This window comes from Geospiza fortis, unplaced genomic scaffold (genome assembly GCF_000277835.1).
Source record: "Geospiza fortis unplaced genomic scaffold, GeoFor_1.0 scaffold318, whole genome shotgun sequence".
NCBI classification, from domain to species: domain Eukaryota; kingdom Metazoa; phylum Chordata; class Aves; order Passeriformes; family Thraupidae; genus Geospiza; species Geospiza fortis.
Window position 1 is genome coordinate 2459300 of NW_005054371.1, and position 23997 is coordinate 2483296.

Here is a 23997-nt window from a genome sequence, read left to right on the forward strand (position 1 = left end):
TAAAGACACTGAACAATGTGAAAGTTGCAGTGTTAGACATAAACAAAACATCCTGTCTGTATTCTAGCTTTAAGATAAGGTCCATACAAAACCTTTCAGATGGTTTTTTAAGAAAGAAAATTTGAGAGAAAGACAACTAAGAATGCCAAAAAAATAAACAAGAAAACTTACTGGAGAAGAAAAAAATACATGAAGAAATCTTTTCAATCTGATATCTCTGCTAACAGCATCTTTTTCACTTTTAGATGTCAAATAGAGCAGCAGTTGTTTAACAAACCCACTATGCTGGATTTCAAAAGAGGAGACGTCAGATTCCGAGACAATGCTACGGATTTCTACAAGGCACTCTGTTCCACCATCCACCTGAAAAATACGAAGAGTGTTTTACTACCCAGGTATTACAGGTTTAAGAAATGCTAGCTTTCTTTTCACTGCATGGAGCAGCTCTACGAGGGTGAGGGAGAAAAGGGAAAGCCTGGAATGTACAGTAACTCAATACAAGCAGCAATGCAGGGCAAATAATTGAGGATAAGCATGTCTCTGTTCAAGGGGAGATATTACTGGCAACATCTACATTTTCTCTAGTTTAAGAGAAATGCAAGGTCCCATTTCCGTCTTATGCAAGGTAAAGATAAGCTCCAAGCAGAGGTGCTTTCTGTTTGGAAAAAAAGCCACTGACAAAACTCTAACAACTCAGATTGCTGTATGCTTTACATGACATTTGTGTGGGAGAGAGGAGGTGGGAAAGTTTCATATTTTAATGATTGCTCAGATCAAAGCACAGAACACAGCTCAGCGCTTGTGCTGGTTTAGCAGTTACGTGTTTGGACCACCTATCAAGGACCACAACTGTCTGAAAAGCGAGGCTGAAGTTCCTGACATGCAACCACATTTACCCCAATCTGTATTTCTCCTACCTTTTTAAGAAAATGCTACTTCCCTCTCCTTCTCCCTCCAGTCTCAAAGTTCTTACTACAACCAGTATTATTCTTTAAGAATAAAGTTAATCCATGACACTTAACTGTAGAACTTTTGAATGTGAAATGCTATGCAAATGACACATTGCTAGGACAGGTCTTTTATCATAAAGTGGTGTGTGTCAGAGCATACACACTCATTCTAAAAAATTACTCCAAGTCATAATGACTCATAACTCAAGGCAAGAAATGACTGCCCCCCGTTCTAAGTAAGTTTGCCACTTCTAACCTGGAGGTTGAGTTGTTCAGTTGCAGTGCAAAGTCTCTGTAATACATTTAGTGCAGGATTGCTTCCATCCATGTTTTCAGAACTAAAATAATGTTCTACAAATTTATGGGCTTGCTCCTTGATCCAGCCCTTAATTTTTTCTCTGTAAAGAAGCACACAAAAGGCATTTAGCCACACTTAGCATCTGCATACATCAGTATTACAAGTAAATACAGGCTGAATATAATTTTCTCCATGTTAAACAGCAGTCACAGAAAACCCTTTGCTTTCACTCCAACACCATCAAGTACTTTTCTCTACAGATCTTCTTGCATTGTTTTTCTCAGCTCTCCAATTTCTCCCCACCATGGAACTTTAAACTATTCAGATGTTATTTTCTCTACCTTAATTTCTTGATTCTTTTCCCAGAATTTTTTAACTGTGGTTAAGCTCCAACTTCTTTGTAGGTGCTACCTAATCACCTGATCATAGTCAACATCATGTTACAAGTACTGTGATTTTTTTTGTGTGTGTGTACCTGTTATTGGAAATAGTATCCTTGGAAGCAGCCCTTGCAAGACCACTTACTCCTGCTGTTCGTGCTGGTTCAATATTATTACTGTTGGACTGTGTGCTTAATCTTCCCCATGTTTTAGGATTCAAACTTGCCAAGAAAGATGATTTAGGAGACTGCGTAGTTGTAGGGCTTTTAGCTGGAGGAAGTAAAGACAAAATTTAAGAGAATCAAGAGGTTCATCACAGCTAGCTTTTTCTGCAGTTTATAAGCCTACTTTAAAAGGAGATAAGAGTATCATATGTTCAGAATTATTTACCTTGATTGTCTACTTTGTCATCATCTCTTGGAGGGGAGTATTTTGGTCTCCTTGGCCCTCGTTTTGGCAGTCTTTTTCTCTTCAGAACATCACTCAGTCGTCTGTCCAAATTTAAAGATAAAGTTACTTATTTCCACCTACAAACACATACTCATGCACACATCCCTCCCTCAGTTTAAGATGCATCTGCCAACTACTTCCTTGAGAATTAAAGAACAGGTTCCATCACATAACAAGGATATTCACTAACTCCATCCAGTAAGAAGGACTTTGGCTGGCTGTCATCTTTCTATTATGAACAGCCAAATACAGTCAGAAGTGACACTAAACAGAGTTTTTAAATGATTTTCATGCTTTAATTTGTGTAACCATTTATTTGTCCATTTATCTGAATATACTTAAAATGAAAAAAAAATCCACAAATCTCTACTGAATAAAGACCAACCAACACTGGATATTTGACATGCCTCCCCTACAAAAGCACAGAAAGCACTTCAGTAATTTGTGGCATTTCTACTCATCAATCACTACACTTCACAAGTTCACATACTTCAATTCTTGTTTAAAGTGACAAATATTTGACCTTTAAAATAAGAGCAAACTAGTAATTTATTCCTACACTGTATTTTAATTCTACTAGTGTTCAAAATTATTGCCTTTCAACAAAACTTAAGGACAATTTATTTTTTCTCCAGTCTCCAGCAGAAAGGAACCATGCTCCATAGCTCTGAAAGAATCACTGTCCTCAACAGTTAGAGGTAAGACTACAAGCTGTTGCTCTTGACAGTCTCCCAACACAGAAAATTATTTCATATAATTATGACCTAACTATTGGGTCACTGCTTTTTTTTCCTCTTTTAAACATTTAATATAAATGAATCAAAACTACCCACTGAAAAAATTCAACACCACTCCAATTTAGTTCTTTAGAGGAAAATACCACAGAGAAATGCAGGTGACAATGTGGGCAGCCCATGTTACCCTAGACGTTTTTTAAAAAAATAAGGTAAGTAAAACCCAAAACCCCACAAGAAAGCACCAAAGCCAGAAGGCAGATGACTCTTCAGGAAGTGCACTTACCCCTGTGGGCTCAGATCCAAGGAATCCTCCCGGCTGTGCTGCAAGCTGGGAGAGCCCAGATCTGCAGCTGCATTGCTGGCAGCAGTGGCTGTCCCAGTACTTATGGTTGTAGTGGTTCCCAGCGTTCCTGACCCATTGGTGCATACTTTTGGGGGGCTTGTTAGCAAAGCCTCAGACTCTGCCAAGTTTTTCACTTGGTGCATCACCCCTTAGAGAAAGAAGAGATCTTTGTTTGGTGGGTTGGTCTGGGGTAGGGGCAGAGGAGGGGGTGTTTGAAACTGTAGAACTGAGTGTTACTTGAACCTCTGCTTTGACTATGGCAGTATTTGCTCACCCTACCCAACAACAGCAAGCTTTAAAAGCAGTTCAGTATTTTCTTCAAAAAGTTAACCTATATAGTTTAAAAATAAAAAATGAGAGCGGTATGAACAGTAGCTAAAGAAACCCCAAGTGCAAAGACTAGTACAAAGACTTCTTCAGCCTAAGTGAGTTCACTAGTATGCAGTAAGCCTGTACAAACTTGCTTCAGACTCTGAAAACACAAGCTTGTTTCTTCCAAAGTCTGGGCCAACTCCTCCCTAGTAGTATGAAGACATCTTGCACAGGTCTGCCTTTATTATTCAAGAACAATATTCAATTTTTACAGCTTGGGAAAAGTGGACACACATTTTTAAAATACTACATAAAGAGGTGAAAAGAAAAAAGAAAGAAACCACTATTTACCTTCTCTTCTGAAGTAAACACTAAAAATGTCAGGTAACTTTTGCATTAAAATCTCTGCCATCTGCAGGGCTCCAACTACTATCTTAAGGTCTTGACTCGACAGCATGGAGGCAATATGACTAAAACAGATAATATATTAGAATTAGCTTTGTGGGTTTTTGGCTGAGTTTTTCTTTTTAAATCAAGTCAGTTAATCTTGCATACACAGCACTGGAGACTGAAAGTAAACAAATTTCACAATGCTTTTATAACAGCTATCAATAAAAGGACTGAAACAGCTCTCTTCCTACCTATATCACTTCTACCAAGTTTTAACATAGCATAAAAAAGAGAGTCTTTTATAAACATGGTGTTCTCGAACTCAGTACTGTCTCTGAAAAACTATTTGGTTTATTTTCCAGTTGCATCCTCAGATCCTCAACTTTATGTGTAATGTGTAGGAGAGGTTTCATGAATGAAACTTGCCAATTGAATGCTATTAGTGTCTGTTACTGTTCACACTGTATTACCTCAAAAGTTATCTTGCTCTCAGAATTTCATAGGTAAGTTTTAGAAATCAAAAAACCAATAAATGGTAATATTTGACACTTCTAGTACACACAGCCAGAGGCCACCTAAGTTTCTAGTAAGAATGTCTAGCATTGGCAACTACTGAAAAATCTATGATGCAAAAAAAATCCTGCAGAGCTGGCAGCCTCAGCTTTTGAAAAATAAGTAAGACTTTTAAAGTATCATCTTCCCCTGAAAAAGATGATTTAAAAAAAGTAATCAAAAGTTTGAGCTGTAAGCTGAAAATTAGTTTCATTTTCAGCAGTTAAAGAACCCACCTTGAAACAGCATGGTTTTTCAGCACATCCTTCAGAAGTTCAGCATCAGCAAAATAAATTATCCTAAGAATTGCTCTAAGGCACTTGTGTCTAACAGCAGGTCCAGCTGAAGAACTATATACTTCATAAAGAACACCAAACAGTGTTTTGATAAAGGATTTTGCCAGTTCTGGGTCCTCTTTCATTAATTGTGCTCGAGCATCATCCTTCTTCAATTCCGAGTGTCCACCTGTGAGAAAATGCACAACAAATCACTGGACAGACCTTTGCATCTCTGTTCTGATGATTACTTTCTTTTGTTAAAACTGATACAGCTCTCAAATGAGAAAATAAAATTCAAGAACCAAAAGTCAAAGTGAGTAAGAAGGTACAAAACCTCCTCTTTCAAGGAGTTTAATATTTTTCTTCAGTCTTCCTATGTATTTCTGTATAACAGTAAGAAGCCCTCACAGAGTCTTGATTAAATAAAAGAGCTGTATGAATAGAACTGTTTCAGAAATCCCAAGCCAGGAACACCCCCAGCTCCCTCCCAGTTTGATACAGGTTGAGGTCTCAGGAGGAGCTTACATGTTAAAAAGCACACATGTCAATAGTATGAGCTTTGTTACGAAATTTTCTACAGTTATGTAAATCAGAATAGTTTGATGTTCCACAGAAGCCATAAGAAATTTATTCATTAAGAAGTAAATGGCTGCACAACCCAGCATATGTTAGCCACAGCTAGAGAGCCCAGGTGTTTCCTGAGCTGTACTTACTAGTGTTTGTACTGGCTAAAGGGTTTGGTTTTCGCTGAATGGCACGAGCTGTTCCAGTATCCTCATTTATTTGCTGCATAGAATTAAAATCAATAGTATAGACACGCCCAAGTGTAGACAGGCTTATCTCATCCTCACCAACCTGATGAGCTGCCTAAAATCAAGAAAGAACATAAAGTTAAGAAATTCCTAATAAACAGAAAACTAAATGAAAGGTGAGGAGAGAGGTAACACAGTAGGAAAAGCAGTGACAGAAATTCAATAAGAACAGCAAATAAGTGATTTGGTATGGCTGAACACCAAAACAGTGCAATATTACAGCAGGATGTTTGAGGAAACTTGTGTTTCTTACCCAGAAAGATCAAGACCGGTATTTTTAAAGACAGAGAAAGCACTCAGTTCCCTATACAACCGCACGCAGATTTGAAAAGCATCACCACACAGATGTGTGGAATTACTACCTCTATTATTCGACTATCAATCCTGTTATAGGGATGCCAGAGACCCCTGTCATCTCGCCATTGCCATATTGCACCATCTGTATTTTGTGCATTTCCTTTCTTTAGCATAGTATCAACAGCAAAGATCCCCTCTTTTGGCAGGCAAGGCATCAGTTCACTGTAAAGAACATTAAAACAGTATTTTACTAGAAGTATACAATCAAGTCCATCTAAGCTGAAAACTGTTTGCCCTATTTTAGTCAAGTTAAGGATTTTAACATACCAACCACACCCAAAACCTAGGACTGCAAGACTTACCAGATAAGAGATGTAAGTTCATAAAGTTCTTGAGGACTTCGTGGAACAAGGTCAATTTGTTCTTGACAACTCCCATTTGAGGCTCCACAAAGGAGGAAGTGAAGCGTTTCTGCAATATCTATAAAAAATTATTATTCATGAGACTGCCTGTATCAGATATGGATTCCATTTTCTGCTGGACACTACACAGAAGAGGTAGTTACTGCCCAAAGCCAACAGAGAGTGGACTACAGGACAAAAGTGTTTCTTTGAACACTAAGAAATGTGTTTGTTCTCAGGTCTGGGGTTTGTGGCTTTTTTGGGTTTGTGTTTCCTTCCTTTAAGGGACAAATAGGGGAGAAATACCAGTCAGTAAACAAGACACAGAAGAAAACAGGGAAGGATACAGGGCAGTTGAAGGGGTCAGTCAAAATTTGTGAGACGGAAAAAGAAAACAAATGGCAACTAAGACAGCAGTTACTTTCATTAATATTTTCCCCTAGAAGTACTTAGAGCACATCATTCCCCCACACGGTGGTCACAACTAAGAAAATAATTATTCAGCTTGTGTTGGAATGAGAATAGCCTGTGCAGCCAATACAGACTCAAAATTAAGTGAGCACTGCAGTGACAACAGCTAGGAAAAAGGATAAAGACCCCTCTGGATAAAAGCTTTCAACAAGTTTAAATCAACTCTTTATCCCGGAGGAAACATAGTAAGAAAGAAAAATTGAAAGAACAGATTATTTACATAATCAAGTGCATAGAGGTCCACACTGACTGTAAGCATTAACCTCAACAGGCCCCCTAGAACATGGAAGAGTAAGAACTCACTTTGCTTCATAAGCTGGACTGCAAGTGTGGGGCAGTTGGAGCACATCAGGGAGAACATGCGCACCACCATGATGAACATTCCTGAGCTCAGGATAGGAGGTGTCACGACCAAGAGCTGCTGGATATTTGTTAACAAGTCCTTGGAAGCAACCTGCTGCAGCAAGTTCTTCAAGGAGGGAAAAACAAAATGGGAAACATTAGTCCTTGAAAGGTGAGCCCTCAAGAGAAACAGGGTGGGTGGAGAAGAAAGCAGAAATGCACCCCCATCCACACTCTTACCTCTTCATGCTGGAAGTTGTCCACTAGCCGTGCAAAACACAGACAAGTGCTTTCAACAGACTTTTTGTCCTGTTATAAGAAAGTTTTTTTTAAATGGAAATATTTTAACTTGCATTAGAACATGCTGCCATTTTGAGGCATTCATAAAAATTTCTCCAAAAGGGCCAGTCTAATCACATTTTACAGAACATTACAGCTCTCACTTTTAAACTCACTGACAGTCTTAACTGACCTCCTGATACAGCTGTGCTTCCTACATATTCCCTGGGAAACACCCCCCCTTGCAACACAAATACCTTTAGGGACCTTTAGAGATCAATAAATCGATCTCTAATAATACTTCTAGATTCTCAAAGGAGGAAACAATAGGGAAAAACTGAAGTAACAGGAGCTACAGATAATAAGCAGGCGTGAACACCACTACTCTACAGACTACATGAAGCCCGATTTCACTATTATGCAGCACAGACAACACAGCAAATTCAAAGACACAAGTAAAGACTGCCCTGAAAATAGCTCTGGTTAAAAGTTCAATGAAATGCTCAAAAGAGTTCACCTGAACATAATAAAACACTAACTGTAAGGGTAGCTGACCACTGGAAGAGGTTAGCCTGAGAGATTAAGTCTCCATCCTTGGAGATACTCAAAAACAGGAAAAAAAAACTCATCTGAACACGCTCCTGGCTATCTGCTCTAGCTCAACTTACAGGGGAACTAGGACTAGGTAACAGGGCTCTCTTCCAACCTCAACTATTCTGATAAGAGCTAAGTCAAGATTCTTTTCCAGAAAATTTCCACTTCAAAATTTCTTGAAATCTTACTTTGGTGGGTTGTAGCTTCTCTTCAGAGATCAGGATCAGTACTTGTCCCTACTACTGGTGAGAATGATGCTTCCTGTTTCTAGAGTACAATCTAAAGCTGTCATTTGGCTTCTTAGAAGCTGCCTCAAAGATTCAAGCAGTCTTTCAGCAAGATGATGTAGGCAAAATTAAGAACAGCACAAGAATACATAAAACCATTACCTGGAAGCTTCCAATTAGTTGCATTTGTTAACAAACAAAATACTTCTCCTTTTTCATCTTTCTAACAGTGATCTGCCAACCAAGCAGATCACCAAATGTCTCTTTTGGAACACCAGTTATTGCAGGTGCTCATTTATAAACACAGCAGCGCTGCAGGATATGCAGCCCTTAGGAGCCCCTTGATTTCAGATCCATCACTTCAAACTATTGTACAAAAGCAGGAACTTTTTAAAAATGCCATAAAGTCCCCCAAAAAGTTAAAGCACAAAAAACCCACAAAAATTGAAACAGAGGGTGTTCTGATTTAAAGTGGGAGAGAACCTTGCAACCCATCTGTTAAGAAAAAATGAAACCAGTAATGCTACTGGACTTCATCTTACTGATGTCCTTGTTCTCACAAGGACTACAAAATCATTTCTTGTGCTTTGAGTTAAAAGTATCTTATTTGTCTTGTTTTATAAAATGTCACATTTACAGAACCACAGAGATTCCATATGTACATTGGTATATAACAACCTGACAATATAGAAACTTGAAGTCAATTATCACCTTGCAAAGGCAAATAATACACAGGAAAGAAACAGGTATCTGGAGACATCTTTAAACTGCTTTCAGATCAAAATCAACATGTTCCATTTTTTTAACAACTTCTTACCTGATGGGTTAACCTTTGTGTTAGCAGTGGCAAAGAGTCTGCCACAAAGTGAAACTCATCAGGTGTTATACTCTGGCAGCAGTTGGCAGCAATAGCTAGTGCATTCCTTTGTGCATTTATACTGAAGAATTCCAGATACAGCAAACAGTCTGCCAACCCACCCTACAACAAAACAAACAAACATATTCGCTCTCAGTACTGCTGAAGTCACAGAAAGTTGTTTTCTTATTTCATCTTCACAGAAGATCACCAAGATGTAGAGCTGGCAGAGGCAAACCTGCCTTGTTTTGGTTTTACTTACTGCCTGCAGAATGGCTTTACTGTGCCTGCGTGACAACATCTCCAGGGCTGTAAGCGCCTGCTCTGCCACATCAATGCACTGGATAACTTGCAGCTACAAAAAAACAAAAAAGCTGGTATATCAACTTCTAAAGATATTTTCAAAAATAATCATCTTGATTAACATTCAGACATACAGCCTCTACCAAGACACATATGCTAATGAAGCCAGCTCTGACCAAGACTGACAGTCTAAGGCTACCTCAGCCATGGTGCTACTCCAAGGGGTAACAGCTCATTATTTACACATTTTGTATGTTTGTAACACCAATCCAACAAAAAGTTCTCAGGGAAGGAGACAGCACTTTTCAGTAAGGGTCGGAGCAAAGATTAAGCCTGGCTATAGAAGCTTATCATGCACTTTGTATTATCTTGTAAGCCAGGAAAAGAAGCCACTATCTTAATGGCATTTCCTAAAGTTAAAACAAACTATATAATCCCCTCATGCTGTTTTATCACTGTTTTGATTTCATTTTACCTTTTCCAAGAAGACAGGAATTGCATCTACCACTACAGCAGATGATCTGGGAAGGGCTTCCATCATGTATGTTAAGGCCCGACACGCATGATTCATCTATTAAATACACAGATATTTGATTTTAAGTTCAGATAACATTTTAATATTTCAAAAGCTTCTTAAATATTACAAACTACTTACAATGTCAAAGTTGTGCTCCATCTGCAGCAGTGTTATCTGTTTAAAAAAAAAAGTATTGTTTGTTTAAAAAAATGTATCTAGATATCATCATAAAAAGGGTACAAAACACTACTGTAGCTTTTGACTCAGGATTTTGGATGTTAGTAAGAATTCCAAAAGAACCATTGCCTATTCTTGAGCTATTAAAAATTAATAGGACTATCAAAATTTAGCAAAACATACTCTCAAAATCAAATAATAAGACAGATACACACACACATTAAGAAGACAATATAAATAGTGATGATTTAATTTAATCAAGACATTGAGTGAAATATATCCTCCAACAGAAATCTGAGATTAAATCTTTACCAAAGCTGGTACAACACTCTTGACTGGAAATCCTCCTAATGTTTCTTCATTTCCCATAACCAACAGCTGGCACATCTCAATCACTGCCTGTAGTTGCTGACTTTCATCAGTGGCTTGGAGACCTTGTAAAAGCTGTTGAGCTTTAGAACCTAGATATCCAGAAAAAAATTTAGGAAAAAAGGTATTAGAAAGTGTTCAAGGGAACTGCTATGCTATACTTCTGCCAGAGTGGAAGACCAGAGATAGTTTGTTTTCCTCTGTATTTGTAGTTTCATTTCCTTTCCCTGTCATAAAAAGGGGGAATAGGGAAGGGAGACAAAAATCTCACTCTTGGCTGCCTTTCCAGTGCAGACTGGTCAGCACAGGGAGTCCGCCACACTGCTCAGCACAGCCATCTTGCCAACCTACAGCAGGAGCCCAAACCACCCCAGCAGCACCCCCCAGTTAATCCAGCACATGGAGCACCCATGAGACCCCATCCTCTTCTTGGCATGCAGTGTAACAGGCTGCCTCTGGCTCTCCTGGGAAGCCAGACTTGGACTGGAAGGAGCACATCTCATCCAGCTGCATAGCGCAGACCTGGTGCAACAAGTCTAAGGACCCACGTTCTCACTGACACAACATCTGAAGGAAATTCACTCTGTCCAAGACCGAAGACACTTTTGAAACTAAAACCAACATAACTCAGAACTGACATTCACTAATCGTTTTAAAGCTAGCTTAAGCATTTGTTTAAAGCTAGCAAAAAACCCAAGGGGGTTGGAGAGGTCTTTTGTTAAGCAGCCCATCATGCAAAAGAAAAAGATAAGGAAGGGGTGAAAAGGCAAGAACCCTCCCTTCCCCACCTAGAAGGGAACATTAAGATGCCCCAAAAAAGAAAATCAAAGAAATACAGCTAAGGTAAATTTTTCTTCCTTAAAGGAAGACAAGCAAATTAGAATTGTTGACAAGTGGTCTAGCACTATCATGACATACAAGTCTCCAACATGTAAAATACTATATTAAACTATGAAGCTAATACAAATATTAGATTTACTACTGGCTGAATTCTACTAGTCTGGAAGTGGAAAGAATTAAGTCAAATTAGACAAACTTTGCTTACTAGCTCCACTTCCAATTGTCCTGTGGAAGAGCTGCGACATCCGAGGACCAAGAGGGCCAAACAGGTGAGGAGGAAGACCCCTAGCCTCTAATAGAGCTAAAAGCAAACAGAGGATAACAGCCATTGTCAAAGCTTCTATGTATATTTTTAAAAGCTTAAATTCCGTGATGTTATCATTTAAGACTACTAGAATGTCGATATTTAAAAAGAGTTAGGATTAGATGATTGCAGCTACCTTGATTTTGAAAAAACACCAAAAAGATGATGTCAAAGGAACAAGTAACTAATTTTTGTTTGTGTCAGAACAGTAAGGTCCTTTACAAAGTCACCCGCTGAGTTTGCATCGCTGTGTATTTCACAAAAGTAACCTCATCTATTAAACTGTTATAAGCCTAGAGCCAGAGCAGCAGATACATCAGGCTGCAATTTCAAATCTGAACTCAAACTACACAGAATAGGTTAAGCTTATCTTCATGTTTTCAGGACCTGCAGGCACTACTACTCTGAAAAAAATGGCACTGAAAAACAGGTTCAACAGCTTTATTTGCTGATGAGCAGGAGAGGGAAGAACTCTGGTAAGTTTTAGCAAGTTTCTCTTCTGATTGATTTTCAACACTTTACAGTACTGTTACTTAAGCTAAACTAAGTGGGTGATTCTGATTTTTATTGTAAGCAACCATGACTACTGCTGATCAATAAAATAATAATTAATAATGAAAACCAATTTAGCCCAATATTTCTAATGCATACCTATACTTACTGAGAACTGTAAGCAAGTGAACTGACACTGACAGCACTCCCACAATAAATATACAAATTAACAAAAACCTGTCATTTGCAAGGGAGATGATGATCTCAGGACTCCCTGCAATGTAGTAGCAAAATCATTAGACCAGTTGCAGGACATGCATACTGAGTTTATACCTGTCATACTGTCTGGTTTTGAGAGACCAGGTTCCTTTAGCCCAAGCACAAAAGCAAGCATTTTAAGAACATCCAGACTTTTTTTGGTCAAAGCTTACAGCAACATAGGTATCAATGACAAGCACAAAAAAAATGTTATCCAGAAGCAGGCAGAGTATTATAGTAGGCCTAACCTACCCTCTAAACTTAAAACATGCTTGCAAAGAATATTTTCATATTTGAGCTTACACACTTAAGAGGACTGAGTTCTCAGTTCTCTTCCCCCCACCTCCTCTTAGAAAATCATCAGCAGTAGGGTATTACACACAATTTAAATGAATAAAGACACTATCCCACCCCCTCTCCAGACATCCTTGCATCTTTTGTGAATTAAGGCTTGTAAATCCCTACTTCAGAATTACTGTGAGCAGAAACACATTCACAGAAAATGAAACAAAATACAGCCTTCTCACTTGAATATCATACAGAATTTGTGTAGGTATGGTTATTTACAGGCTAACAACCAAAAAGGTAAATTAGTGACAACTTTTATACCTTGTAGTCTTCCCATCTCAGAATCATCTGACTCACTTTCTCCAGAAGTTGTCATACCTATAGCTCCAGCAACAGAACTAGAAGCTAAAGGAAGAATAAGAGATTGATTAATACAAGTTACAGTGTCTTTAAAGCCACAAAACTCACATCCAAAAAAGGCTCCAGCATCAAAAGCACACTCTGCATCTAGTGCTGCCACCAGCAAACTCCTGTAAAACTTCCAATTTAAAACAGAGCAGTCTAGAGGACTAGTACTCTCCAAAAGCTGAAGAGAATGGCTTTATCAACACAAGATAATGAAAAGAAAATACAGTTAAGTCCATAAAATTAAGTTTCAGACAGATTTACCTGTATCCTTAATAAATGTATACCTTTCTTAATTGAGTATTATGTTATACTTAGTTTCCATTACTACTTTCTGTACTGATGTAGCCACCTTGAAGCATAGAATGTTTAGTATTTTCTACCATTCAGCATAATTACTGCATAGTTCCTTTGAACTCACTAATCAGGACCAATTGATAAAATTATCATCTAACAGAACTGTGCAAGTAACGATATTCAGGGGGTCACAAATTTCTCCAGTACATACATGCTTGCAATTTCAACAGAAAAGCTGTAGAATATTTGAGTAGTTTCAACAGTGCTTTTACAAGCAATGTATGCCTTCTCCATTCTGAGCAGTTTTATGTCTTTTCAGTTGATGATATTTATGCAGCCTCAGCTGAAGTTACTTTTTAAAAAAGTAGCAGAAGCTTAAAAGCAAACATCTGAATTACTGGATATAGTTTGGATACTACAAGGAAGCATAACTGAAACATGTACCAAATAGCCAAAAAATAATACTAGAATGTAAGGATCCCTCTGACTCAAAAATCTTCCAGCACTATTTACCAGCTTAAACAATTACTCTTCAGAACTTCATCCATTTAACTATTTTTGAATGCAAAGAATATTATACTAGCAACTATGCTAAAAATTCTTCAGTTGAAATTCCTTTTTACCTGCAGCTCCCTGGGGAGGCTCATCTGTCCGTGCAGCTGAAGAGTTAACTCCATCCTGGTTGTTGTCAGGATCGGCCATCTTCTCCTGTCGGCGAGCTTCAGCTGCTCCTCTTTTGCCCAGGCCAGAGCCTCGCCGACTAAAGGTTCAAAAAACAAAGTTTCAGACCTTGTGAACTAAGATAAGAGATTTATTAATGTAAGCCTATGAAAGACTATGTAATCTTTCTGTATGTCACTGCCACAACATTGCACAAATAAGCAATTTGTGGAAGAATCAATCTTCATAAAATTATCCAACCTCTCTGTACACTCCCTGCCCTGCACCATGGCAGTGATTGTTGGCACTAAGGCATTACAGACATGAAACATGTCAAGACCAGGCAGTGTACTAAAATATAACAGAGAAAATGAGCAAGGTTAAAGCGACTGTTAGTTATAAATAATATACACATTTGAGAAGGCTGATGATTGAGGCCAACGAACATCTTTAGAGGAAGTTCTGAACTACTGAAAGCAAGAAGAGGACTCTGACATTCAACTTGGTTTTCAGAGTCAGAACAAGCTTGAGAGGATGCGTCTATTTAGATTTGCAGTTCTAAACACTACAGTCTTCATCGCTACAAATACATCTGCTTTCAAAGTAAACAGTCAAATTCAAATACACACTTGAGAACAAAATCAAGACTTCAGAAGTGGTTTTTAATGGTGTGGAAGGGGGAAAAGAGGATGTGCTAGAAGTACTAAACAATCTAGGCATAAGAACAAAAATAAAGCTTGTTAAGGCTTCCTACATTTAGTCCCACAATATATGCAACTACAGAAGCTATTGCATCACAGGATACATAAACTCTCCCCTCCCATTTAATCTACCAGTTGTTTAAAATTACTAATTCAGGACTACTCCTCCTCCTACTACCAAGAAGTACATTAAGTACTTAGATGCAGTTCAGACGAAACTGCTGACAAGCTGAGTCAGCTTAACAGCGCACCCTATTAAAACTGACTCCTGTGTGGTACCATGAAGTCTTCTTTTTCAAAACAATTATCTATTTCACTATTCATGAGACAGTACTTCAGCACTACTGTCTGTCTTCTTAAACACCTTTCTAAGGACAGGATTACTTAAGTTTGTGATACTGGCTTTGGTTGTTTCTCTTCCTCCGCCTCCACAGCTGGGAGACTTACTGGAAGTCTGATGGTGAAAAACTCTATGTGCTATCCATGACACTGGTGTACAGAGCAATCCAGCAGGCCCGAAAAGCTACAGCTACTTTTACAACAGCCAAGTCAGAGACGGCCAAGGCCAACTCTCATGCATGGAAATGACATGCATACCAACTCACTGTAGTAACAAGTTTCATTTCTCCAAGTTTTACCTGGTGCTAGCACAGGAGCCCGTGGTCTTTTGCCGTGTGCTCCGCCGTAAACTGGGGAGCTCAGCAGGTGGTGATTCACTGCGCTTCTTTGTGGATTTTCTTAGACCTATGCAATATGTAAAGAATTGAGACTAAATCAGTCTTTAAATACACAGCAGTTCTACAAAGAAATTAAACTTTTGTGTACAGAAAACTTCCCTGTAGAAGAACAGCTTCCATGTAAGAACCACAATAATCCCACATCAATTTTAGTCAGTCTACACTGAACTGCTATACCAGTAAAAGAAAAGTTCAGACATTTACTTTTACTCATTGACTTAAGTAATACTAAACTCCAAGTTTTCATGTAAGTACCTTTTTATTAAACTATATATCACAGCTATAGAGCATTTTTCTCATGCTAAACAGGTATCACATTATGGGATACAAGTGTATTACTTCTACATTTCAACAATTAAAAGAAGATGCTTTAGGCTTAAACAGAAAACAAAAAGAAATTATATTTCAAGAGGGAAGGCAGTAGTGGTTGCAACCTCAAATTTTAGTCAGCTTTATTCACACTAATCTGGCTTAAAAATAGCTGTCTTCAATCAGAACCATGCTCTCCTCCAGGAGTCAAGCACTGTCAGTGCTGAGATCTATCCCAGGTATTATTTGTGTTCCTATTTCAACTACAGCCCCTTCAGCCCCTCTTACTGTCATAAGGCCATCCTTGATGTAAATAAGCAAGCACACCTCATGGCTTTGGAAAAGGAGTTCCAGTGTTTAATTTACAAGCATTTTCACTGTTGAAAACTGACCCAATTAATAATAATTTGCTCTGGGTGACAAAGCCATTGTTCTGGTAACATCCCACCACAGAACCAGGTTAAACACAGAAAAACCCCATACAATATAACATTCTCAGATGATTCTCAGAAGGCTTAGTATCAGGTTGAAATATCCAGTGGCAGCTTCCAAAGCACAAAACTGGTAATTTAGGGTAAAAATCAAAACTTTTAACAGGCCCAGTTTGACATTGCAGTGACCCCATCCACACACCTCCACAATAAATAAATATAAGAGAACATCGTAACATTGAATTCAGACATCTTATTACTAGAACAGATGTAAACAATTTTGAAAAGTAAGTTAGATCACTGCTCCCTCTTCTGGCAACAAAGCAGAAATAAAACATACTTAAACATGCAATGCATTTGAGTTCAGAAGTTATCAAACTAGCTCCTATTTCCTTAATCCTAAAACATTCCAGGAATGCAGAGTTGTGCTACTGAGGGATGAAATGGTAACTATGCAGCCTCTGACTGGATATTTAACAGAAAAGGAAAAGTGATCTATAAAACTATGACTGATCTGGCCAATAAGTGTGTCCTTTCAAACACCACAACATATATGACCCAGAAATACAATGCTGTGTGCAGTTAAAGTCTATGCAGATGAAGTTTAACCTGATATTCATGTATTTACCACACACTTAGCTTAGCAACTCAAGAAATCTGGCAACCTTAAGAAAACAACAATGTTCTGTATGTAATTAAAAGCCACCAAGCACTGAACTGAAGCAGGCCAGTCACTTGAATTTCCACATGATCTGTACATATAGAACATAATGCAACTTTTTTGAATATTCAAAAAGTAGTGACATTTTTACTAAGTATGCTTTGAAACCAAAACTGTAAGTTGAAGTTACCACAATACAAAGACTCAAACCTTACTTGCATATAGTATATGTAATACTGGGGGTGAGAACAGGACAGGTGTGACAGGAGAAAACATGTCATAAGGTAGAGATACAAGACAAAACTCATTTGAAATGGTTGCAGCAGGATCCCATGCCACAGCTACACTTCTCAAGTACTCAGAAGTACAATGATACATCAACATTTCCCTCACAGCTGGTTGTATTTTACACTAGAAAATGCATTCTTCAACTGGCACTAGGTATAGCACTGTAGTACTCCAAAGGTAAAATGTGTTTGCCCCACTGAGCTCAGAAATATACTTTATCATATATAACACACATGGAAAACTAGGTTACTCAGTACCTGTAACACTATGGTGAAATTCTAAGTGAAATGAACTTTTGCTTTACATTAGAAGAATAAAATAATCACCTTGATACAGTAGAGCTCACTGGAGGAAAAAAAAGCACATTTTCATCCTTTATGTCAGAACACCATTTACTACTTCAAATCTGTGGGTAGTCATTTTCAAGTAGTCAAACTTAAGTTAGGTAACTTCATATTAGCTTAGGACAGGCTATTGATGAGACACCACACATCCACTGTAAGCAAAGGTTGACTTAGCTTGTATCAAAACAGGATTTCTGCTAAGGGCAAGAGTTTCACAAAGCAGCAGAGCCAGCTTAACAGCTTACTGTTGTTTAAAAGTATGGCCCATCCATCTCTTACTTTCTCCAAATCAATCCCAAGATGTATAAAGCACACATCTGACACACACTTTCTTGTTTTAGTATTCTGCCAGTTTGGTGAGCTGAGCTTGCTTAAGGGTCAGGCGAGCACATACACCACCAAGCAGTAGGGCAAAGATGTAATAAAATAGGTTGTCCTTCTCCATAAGTGGCATTAAAAAAATTAGCTGAGCGATCTTTTTAAACTGAACTGCTTCAGAGGGCTGTCAAGAATGTACAGTTACCCACTCACTGCTTGGTGGCTGAGCTGCAGAATACATCACACCTTGAGCATCCAGAAACACTGAGCACATTTTCTTCTGCTGCTCAAGAATGTTCTACTTGTCAGAAGATCTTTCTACATTTTTCTTTTCCCAGGTCTTTACTTTTCTGTCTCTGAACATCTACCAGGGTACAACTGAACTTCCACCTCCCCCATTTATTTTAAAGGCTAAAAGAGAAAGCAAAGAAAGTCTTCTCACAGCATGTTCCCTTCCTGCTGTTCAATGCCACACTGCCCTTAAGAAGCCTTCTTAATCATCTTCAAGTCAATCTTACTCTTACCACCTGCATCTTCTGTAAACCTTTTGAGTCTTCCCAATACCACAACTTCAGGACTGCTAATCTCTTCAGACTGAGCCTTCCTCCCTTCATTCACATAGTCATTAAAATTTGGGATAGCCAGCACAGCCTCCAAATAGAAGGTTAGTCCTGTGTCTTTAGGAGTTGCAGGAGGCTGAAAGTGGCAAGTATTCACCAGTAAACAGAGCACAACCAGTGTTCAGGAAAATGAGATTAAGGATACCCTGTGTATGCCTAATGGAGGAAAGCACCAGTCATGCTGTCACAGACAGACAGCAAGGGCTCTAAGAGGAATTGGTTTGATGTTCATCTCCAGAAGTTGTTTACTCAGCACTGTTTCTGTAATACATACAGTAATTGTCACAGACTCACAGGAAGGTTGGGGCTGAAGCAACCTTCAGAGAACATCCAACCCCACTGCTACAGCAGGTTCACTGGTCACATCCAGGCACATTTTGAGCATCTCCAGAAAAGCAGACTCCATTTTCTCTCTGGGCAGTCGGTTCTACTGCTCTGCCACCCTCCAAGAGGTTTTTCCTCTTAGTCAGTGGAACTTCCTGTATTCAGTTTGTGTCCTCTGCTGTTTGTCCTGGTGCTGGGCATCACCGAAAAGAGAGTCTGGCCTCATCTCTTGACAACCACCTCTGAAGTGTTTGTATGCATTGGTAAGTCATCTTTTCTCCAGGCTAAATAGGCACAGATATCTCAGCCTTTCCTCACCAGAGATGCTCCAGTCCCCTCATTACCTTCATTGCACTCCACTGGACCTTTTCAGTAGCTCCTTGTCTTCCTTGAACTGGGGAGACCAGAACTGGACACAGCACTCCAGCTGAGGCCTCACCAAGGCAGAGTAGAGGAGCAGGATCAACTTCATTGGCCTGTTAGAAGTGCTCTTCCTAATGCATCCCAGAATTTTGTTTGCCTTCTTGGCCACAAGAGCTCACTGCTGGCTCATGCACCACCTGTTCTCCACCAGGGCCCCCAGGTCCTTCTCCCCAGAGCTGCTTTTCAGCAGGTCAACTCCTAACCTGCACTGATGTGTGACCCTGCACTTAGCCTTTGAACTTCATTAGGTTTCTCTCCACCCACCTCTGCAGCTTCTCCAGGTTTAGCTGAATGGCAGCACAGCCTCTGGTGTATCAGCCACACCTCTGGCTTCTGTATCATCAGGCTTGCTGAGGGTGCACTCTGTCCCCTTATCCAGGTCACTGATGAACCAGAAGAAGAGGACTGAACCCAACATTGACTCCCTGCCAGCTACAGGCCTCCAACTGGACACTGTGTGCTGATCACAACCTCTGAACTCCGCCATCCAGTCAGTTCTCAACTCAGTCCACTGTCATTCACCTCACCCACACTTCCTGAGCAACAAGGATGCTACAGGAGACAGAGTCAAAAGCCTTGCTGAAGTCAAGACAGACAACATCCACTGCTCTCCCTTTATCTATCTACTCAGCCAGCCATTCCATCACAGCAGACTATCAGACTAGTTAAGCATTACTTCTCAGTGAATCCATGTTGACTACTACTGATAACCTTCTTTTACTTCACATGCTTAGAGATGACAATGCAGGATGAGCTATTCCATCATGTTTCCAGGGATGGAGGTGAGGCTGACCAGACTAGAGTTTCCAACATCCTCTTCCTTGCCCTTTCTGAAGTGACACTGGCTTTCCTCAGGCATCTCTGCTGTTCTCCATGACCTTTCAAAGATGATGGACAATGGCTTAGCAGTAACATCTGCCAGCTCCTTCAACACTTGTAGGCGCATCCCATCAGGGCCCATAGATTTGTGAGTGTCAAGTTTACCTAAATGATCTCTAATCCAAACCCCTCAAAGAAAATTAGGTTTAAGCACCTGCCAAAACGTCAGAAGTAAACTTCAGAATTGAAGTAGAAGCACAGGCTTTCTTATGGCAGACATATATTGCTTATGCCCTGACATCATCCTATTTTGCATGCCAAGCACTCATGTTTATGAGTCAGAAGGAAAATACATTCAAACAGGCTAAACCTGAAATAGTGCAGCCTAACAAATCAAACTAAAATATCTTAACTGCACATTTAAGTGTGTTTACTTGTCAGCATTTTTAAGGAAGATTTTGTTGTGCAAAAGAAAAGTTCTGAATGCAGCTGTACTGCAATCACTTACTAAGTCTGAATGTATTACCCAAGTCAAAACAAAGTTAGACAAACTTTCACAGTTCATAACCTGGAAAGCCCTTCAGTGCAGTTCAGAAAGGCAATCAGGAGTGATTTACTTGTTAGGACTGGAATTTTAGTCTTCAGATTGGCTCCTGTGTGAGGCTGTTCTTCTCACTAGCTGAGATAGGGTAAAAAGAGCTGTAGCAGGGGATGGCAAGACGCTTCCTGTTCTTGTAATATTCCACTATTACCCTCCCTCAGTACCAACCCAGACATCCCCAGCTCTTATTAAAGCCCCACACAGCCTGTCACCACAATTAAACAAAGTATCTCCAAGCTTACTATCTATCTTACTGCCTCAATCCCAAATCCACAATTCCAAGGCTCTAACTACCATCACCCAAACCAGCACTGTACCCACAATCCAAATAAACCGATTCAGAGCTATTTTCTGACTCTTTTCTCCCTCACCTCTGCCAAATCCCTCAAAGGCAGGAGTTCCATACCATTCACACTCCATTTTTATGTTCATGTGGCTTTTAAGTGCATACACCTATAACCTCCCTAATCCCCCAAATCTCCAAGTATTAGGTAGAGACTTCCCAGGCAGGGACAGCTGTCCTAAGTTACCCTGCTCTTAACACTGTCCCAGCCATCATTGCCAGCATTTTCCTACTTAGGGGCCACAAGACAATACACAAAGGACAGCAAAGATTTCCCCAATAACGGAAACATAACTGAGCTTGATTTTATATTGTTGCATAATCAGTAACATGACCCAATTTGCAATGTTTAAAAAGCCCCTCCAACATATATGGCCTGAAAGGGATCTGAAAATAGTCAAGTCACAAGAACAAAATGAGAAACTTGCTTTCTTCCTCTCTTCCCCCCTTCCCCCGTGAAAAAATATTCAACTACTCAAATAGATGTGAAGAGCTTTAGCGTAGCCTGTTTTCATTATTCCAATATATTCTTTAGTTGTTATTCAGTGATGTCACTGCTCTGTTATGGAGACTGCTGTGTAGAGCTTAACACTCTGAAAGTCACCTGGGCTGGATTTAATATCTCTTTAGCTGTCCAGAAGGGATGGACAAGAAACCTCAGGGTACTCTCCTCATTCTCCTTCAGCATGTGAGAAACTTCTGCAAAGATGGCAACCATGTTTCTCCTCATTCTCCTCTTCAGTAGGGTAAGTCAGATCAGCCGCTGTTATTTTTCATTCAAAGATCACAAAACCTAACAATGATTCTTGCACTCCTCAAACTGCATCATCTCCAGAAAATAACAGCATTGCATTTATACAGACAAGACTTACCAGATAGGGCTTTGAGAACCTGGTATAGTGGAAGGTGGCCCCGCCTATGGCAGGTGGTTTGAAATTTAAGATCCCTTTCAACCAAACCATTCTATGATTTTATGTCAGCCTGAATAATCCCCCCTCTCCTCCCACTTATTTTACTAGAGCCACTTCCACCTATTATTTTCCTGATATTATTGCAGCTGTTATGTTTTCTTTTTTGTTTATCTCCCACTAATTCTGTAAGCCCTATTTCAGACTTCTCCAAACATGTTTCATAACACACAGGCATATAAAAGCCTATCAAGTTTAAGCTTTTTGTTTCTACACAGAATTACTATGACTTCTAAGGACTTGTTTCCAGGCAGAAGGGTGCACACCTCAATTTCACCTAGACCACTCTTTGCTTTCCTGCTTTACAAAGCCCCAGTGTTAATATTCGTGTGAGACATCACTTTCTTCTCCGCCCTTATCCTCTAAGGTTACTGGTTTGCTACAGAAAATAAATTTGAACTCCCCCATTCTTTCTCAAAAACCTACCCTAGTGGTTAATTTTTTTCATATTTTCGTGACACTTCTCAGCATTATACAAAATGTGTGTTTTGTTAAAATACTTCAAATTTTTCCAAATAGTTTGAAAGTGTATGTCACACACACTTTCTCTTTTTTAAAAATACTAAGCTAACAGTAGTTATTATTGATTCCAAGATAACCTCAACCTGTTGTCAGAGAGCACTATTTGAAAGGCTGAGACTGTTTGAAAATATCATCATTTAAGAGTTCTGTTATAGGTTGGGCTCTTACAGTGGTATTTGGTGATCAATGATATTCACTGGAGTATGTTTTGCTGCAATGTATGGTAAAGAGGCATTAGACATTTTTGACTCCTTAATATCACTGTCAGTACTTTTCCCCTCCCTCAAATTGAAATGTTATCTACAGAAAATAACTTGGTTCTCCATCACATGTAGAAACATCTCTCACCATGCTTGGTGCCCCTTAGCAGTGACATTTCATACACACACCAAGTCCCCACCAACTTGGTTTTGTCACATATATTTGAGCATCCTCTGGCAAAAAACCTTTAGTTCTTCTGTGACCTGAAAGTTAAGTCATAGTATCTTTCTCAGTTCAGTCTTTGCAGTAACTTTCTCAAGGTACACAAGATATACACAAGCTTTTGCATTGTGCTATTCCACCCTTCCCTTTCTCACTCCTTCAAGAATTTTTTTAACTTATCACATGAATTAATCTCTGTCTTCATCTTCTTGTTCACTTGTTGGAGGTAAATTCTTTCTCTTTCCTGTTGCCTTTCTTTGTTGCCTGTAGCCTGCCTTATCTTAGAACTTGTTGGTCGTTCCCATTGGTCCCTGACTTCTACTCACTTCCCTCTCCTTCCACCCTGTGCAAATTCAGAGTTTTGATCCTGGAATTCATCACCTGGTAGCCCTGAATCACAGAGCAGGTAGGGAAAAAAAACTTCGCTGTAAAGCAAATAACTCCTCTCTCCTTCCCAAATGCCATTCTTCATCTGTTAGGTGAGGTCATTCCAGAATCAATACTCCAGTCACGCACATTAGCCAAAACACACCTAAATTTAACCGACCTATGTTAATTCTGCAGAAAGACAGCCAGTTGCTTTTGATCATTTCACCTACTTCCAGCATTAGTATTAGCTATGGAAGTGTCCCCATTCGGACAAGCTACTTGTGATCAAGCCTAAGTAAAGGAACAACAGTAAGCAAGCTTAGGAATCCAACCTCTTACATCAAGTTTAGAGAATGCAAGCAGTAAATAAACCATTCAGTACACAAAGACAGTAAAACACATATTTAAAAAAAATTGTTCAAGACAACAGAGCTACAAGCATATCTGCACACTAGCAAGCAGGCGCTCTGCTTGGAAACAGCCTGCATTTCTCAGTGATCATGTTCAGGAACAGTAGCTGCTATTCGAACTCAGCACCAGAGAGAAGCTATACTTTGTAAGAACAACTTAGAAAATAAAGCAACTGATATCCCCAGCACTATGTACACCACGTTTACAAGACTACAGTTCTTAAATGTCAGATCCTCACAACAAGGAAAAAACAGGGAAGTCTCAAAGAAGATACCACACATGATCTATTTGTTTGCCAGCATTTATCATTCCCACTTCCAAACAGAAGACTTAAGAAAATTAGGGGGAATAAAAATCTGACAAAAGGAATAAAAAGAGTGTTTTATAACATTTATGCCCCCATCACAACATCCAATTATTTTGCATGTATTTTTAAAATTGATTTGTTAGACACAGAAGCAACTTAAATTCACAGAACACTGACTGAACTTAAATTATCTGCTTTA

At 39.2% G+C, this 23997-nt stretch overlaps 1 protein-coding gene across 4 annotated transcripts in view; it reads right to left on the reverse strand.

The window, feature by feature from the left end:
• Nucleotides 1-23997, reverse strand: part of TRIP12 (thyroid hormone receptor interactor 12) — a 53332-nt gene that overhangs the window by 18670 nt on the left and 10665 nt on the right. For all 4 annotated transcript variants that reach the window (XM_031060055.1, XM_031060054.1, XM_031060056.1 and 1 more), the window contains 21 exons: nucleotides 15219-15324; nucleotides 13843-13979; nucleotides 12839-12922; nucleotides 11381-11476; nucleotides 10279-10427; nucleotides 9928-9963; nucleotides 9748-9843; nucleotides 9232-9324; nucleotides 8931-9092; nucleotides 7254-7322; nucleotides 6975-7140; nucleotides 6162-6279; nucleotides 5865-6021; nucleotides 5404-5557; nucleotides 4649-4877; nucleotides 3822-3940; nucleotides 3099-3306; nucleotides 2019-2119; nucleotides 1724-1898; nucleotides 1207-1348; nucleotides 172-363 (listed from right to left, as the gene is read on the reverse strand). In XM_031060055.1, coding sequence (XP_030915915.1) covers nucleotides 172-363; nucleotides 1207-1348; nucleotides 1724-1898; nucleotides 2019-2119; nucleotides 3099-3306; nucleotides 3822-3940; nucleotides 4649-4877; nucleotides 5404-5557; nucleotides 5865-6021; nucleotides 6162-6279; nucleotides 6975-7140; nucleotides 7254-7322; nucleotides 8931-9092; nucleotides 9232-9324; nucleotides 9748-9843; nucleotides 9928-9963; nucleotides 10279-10427; nucleotides 11381-11476; nucleotides 12839-12922; nucleotides 13843-13979; nucleotides 15219-15324 — 2789 coding nt within the window. The remainder of the gene's footprint in view (nucleotides 1-171; nucleotides 364-1206; nucleotides 1349-1723; nucleotides 1899-2018; nucleotides 2120-3098; nucleotides 3307-3821; nucleotides 3941-4648; nucleotides 4878-5403; nucleotides 5558-5864; nucleotides 6022-6161; nucleotides 6280-6974; nucleotides 7141-7253; nucleotides 7323-8930; nucleotides 9093-9231; nucleotides 9325-9747; nucleotides 9844-9927; nucleotides 9964-10278; nucleotides 10428-11380; nucleotides 11477-12838; nucleotides 12923-13842; nucleotides 13980-15218; nucleotides 15325-23997) is intronic.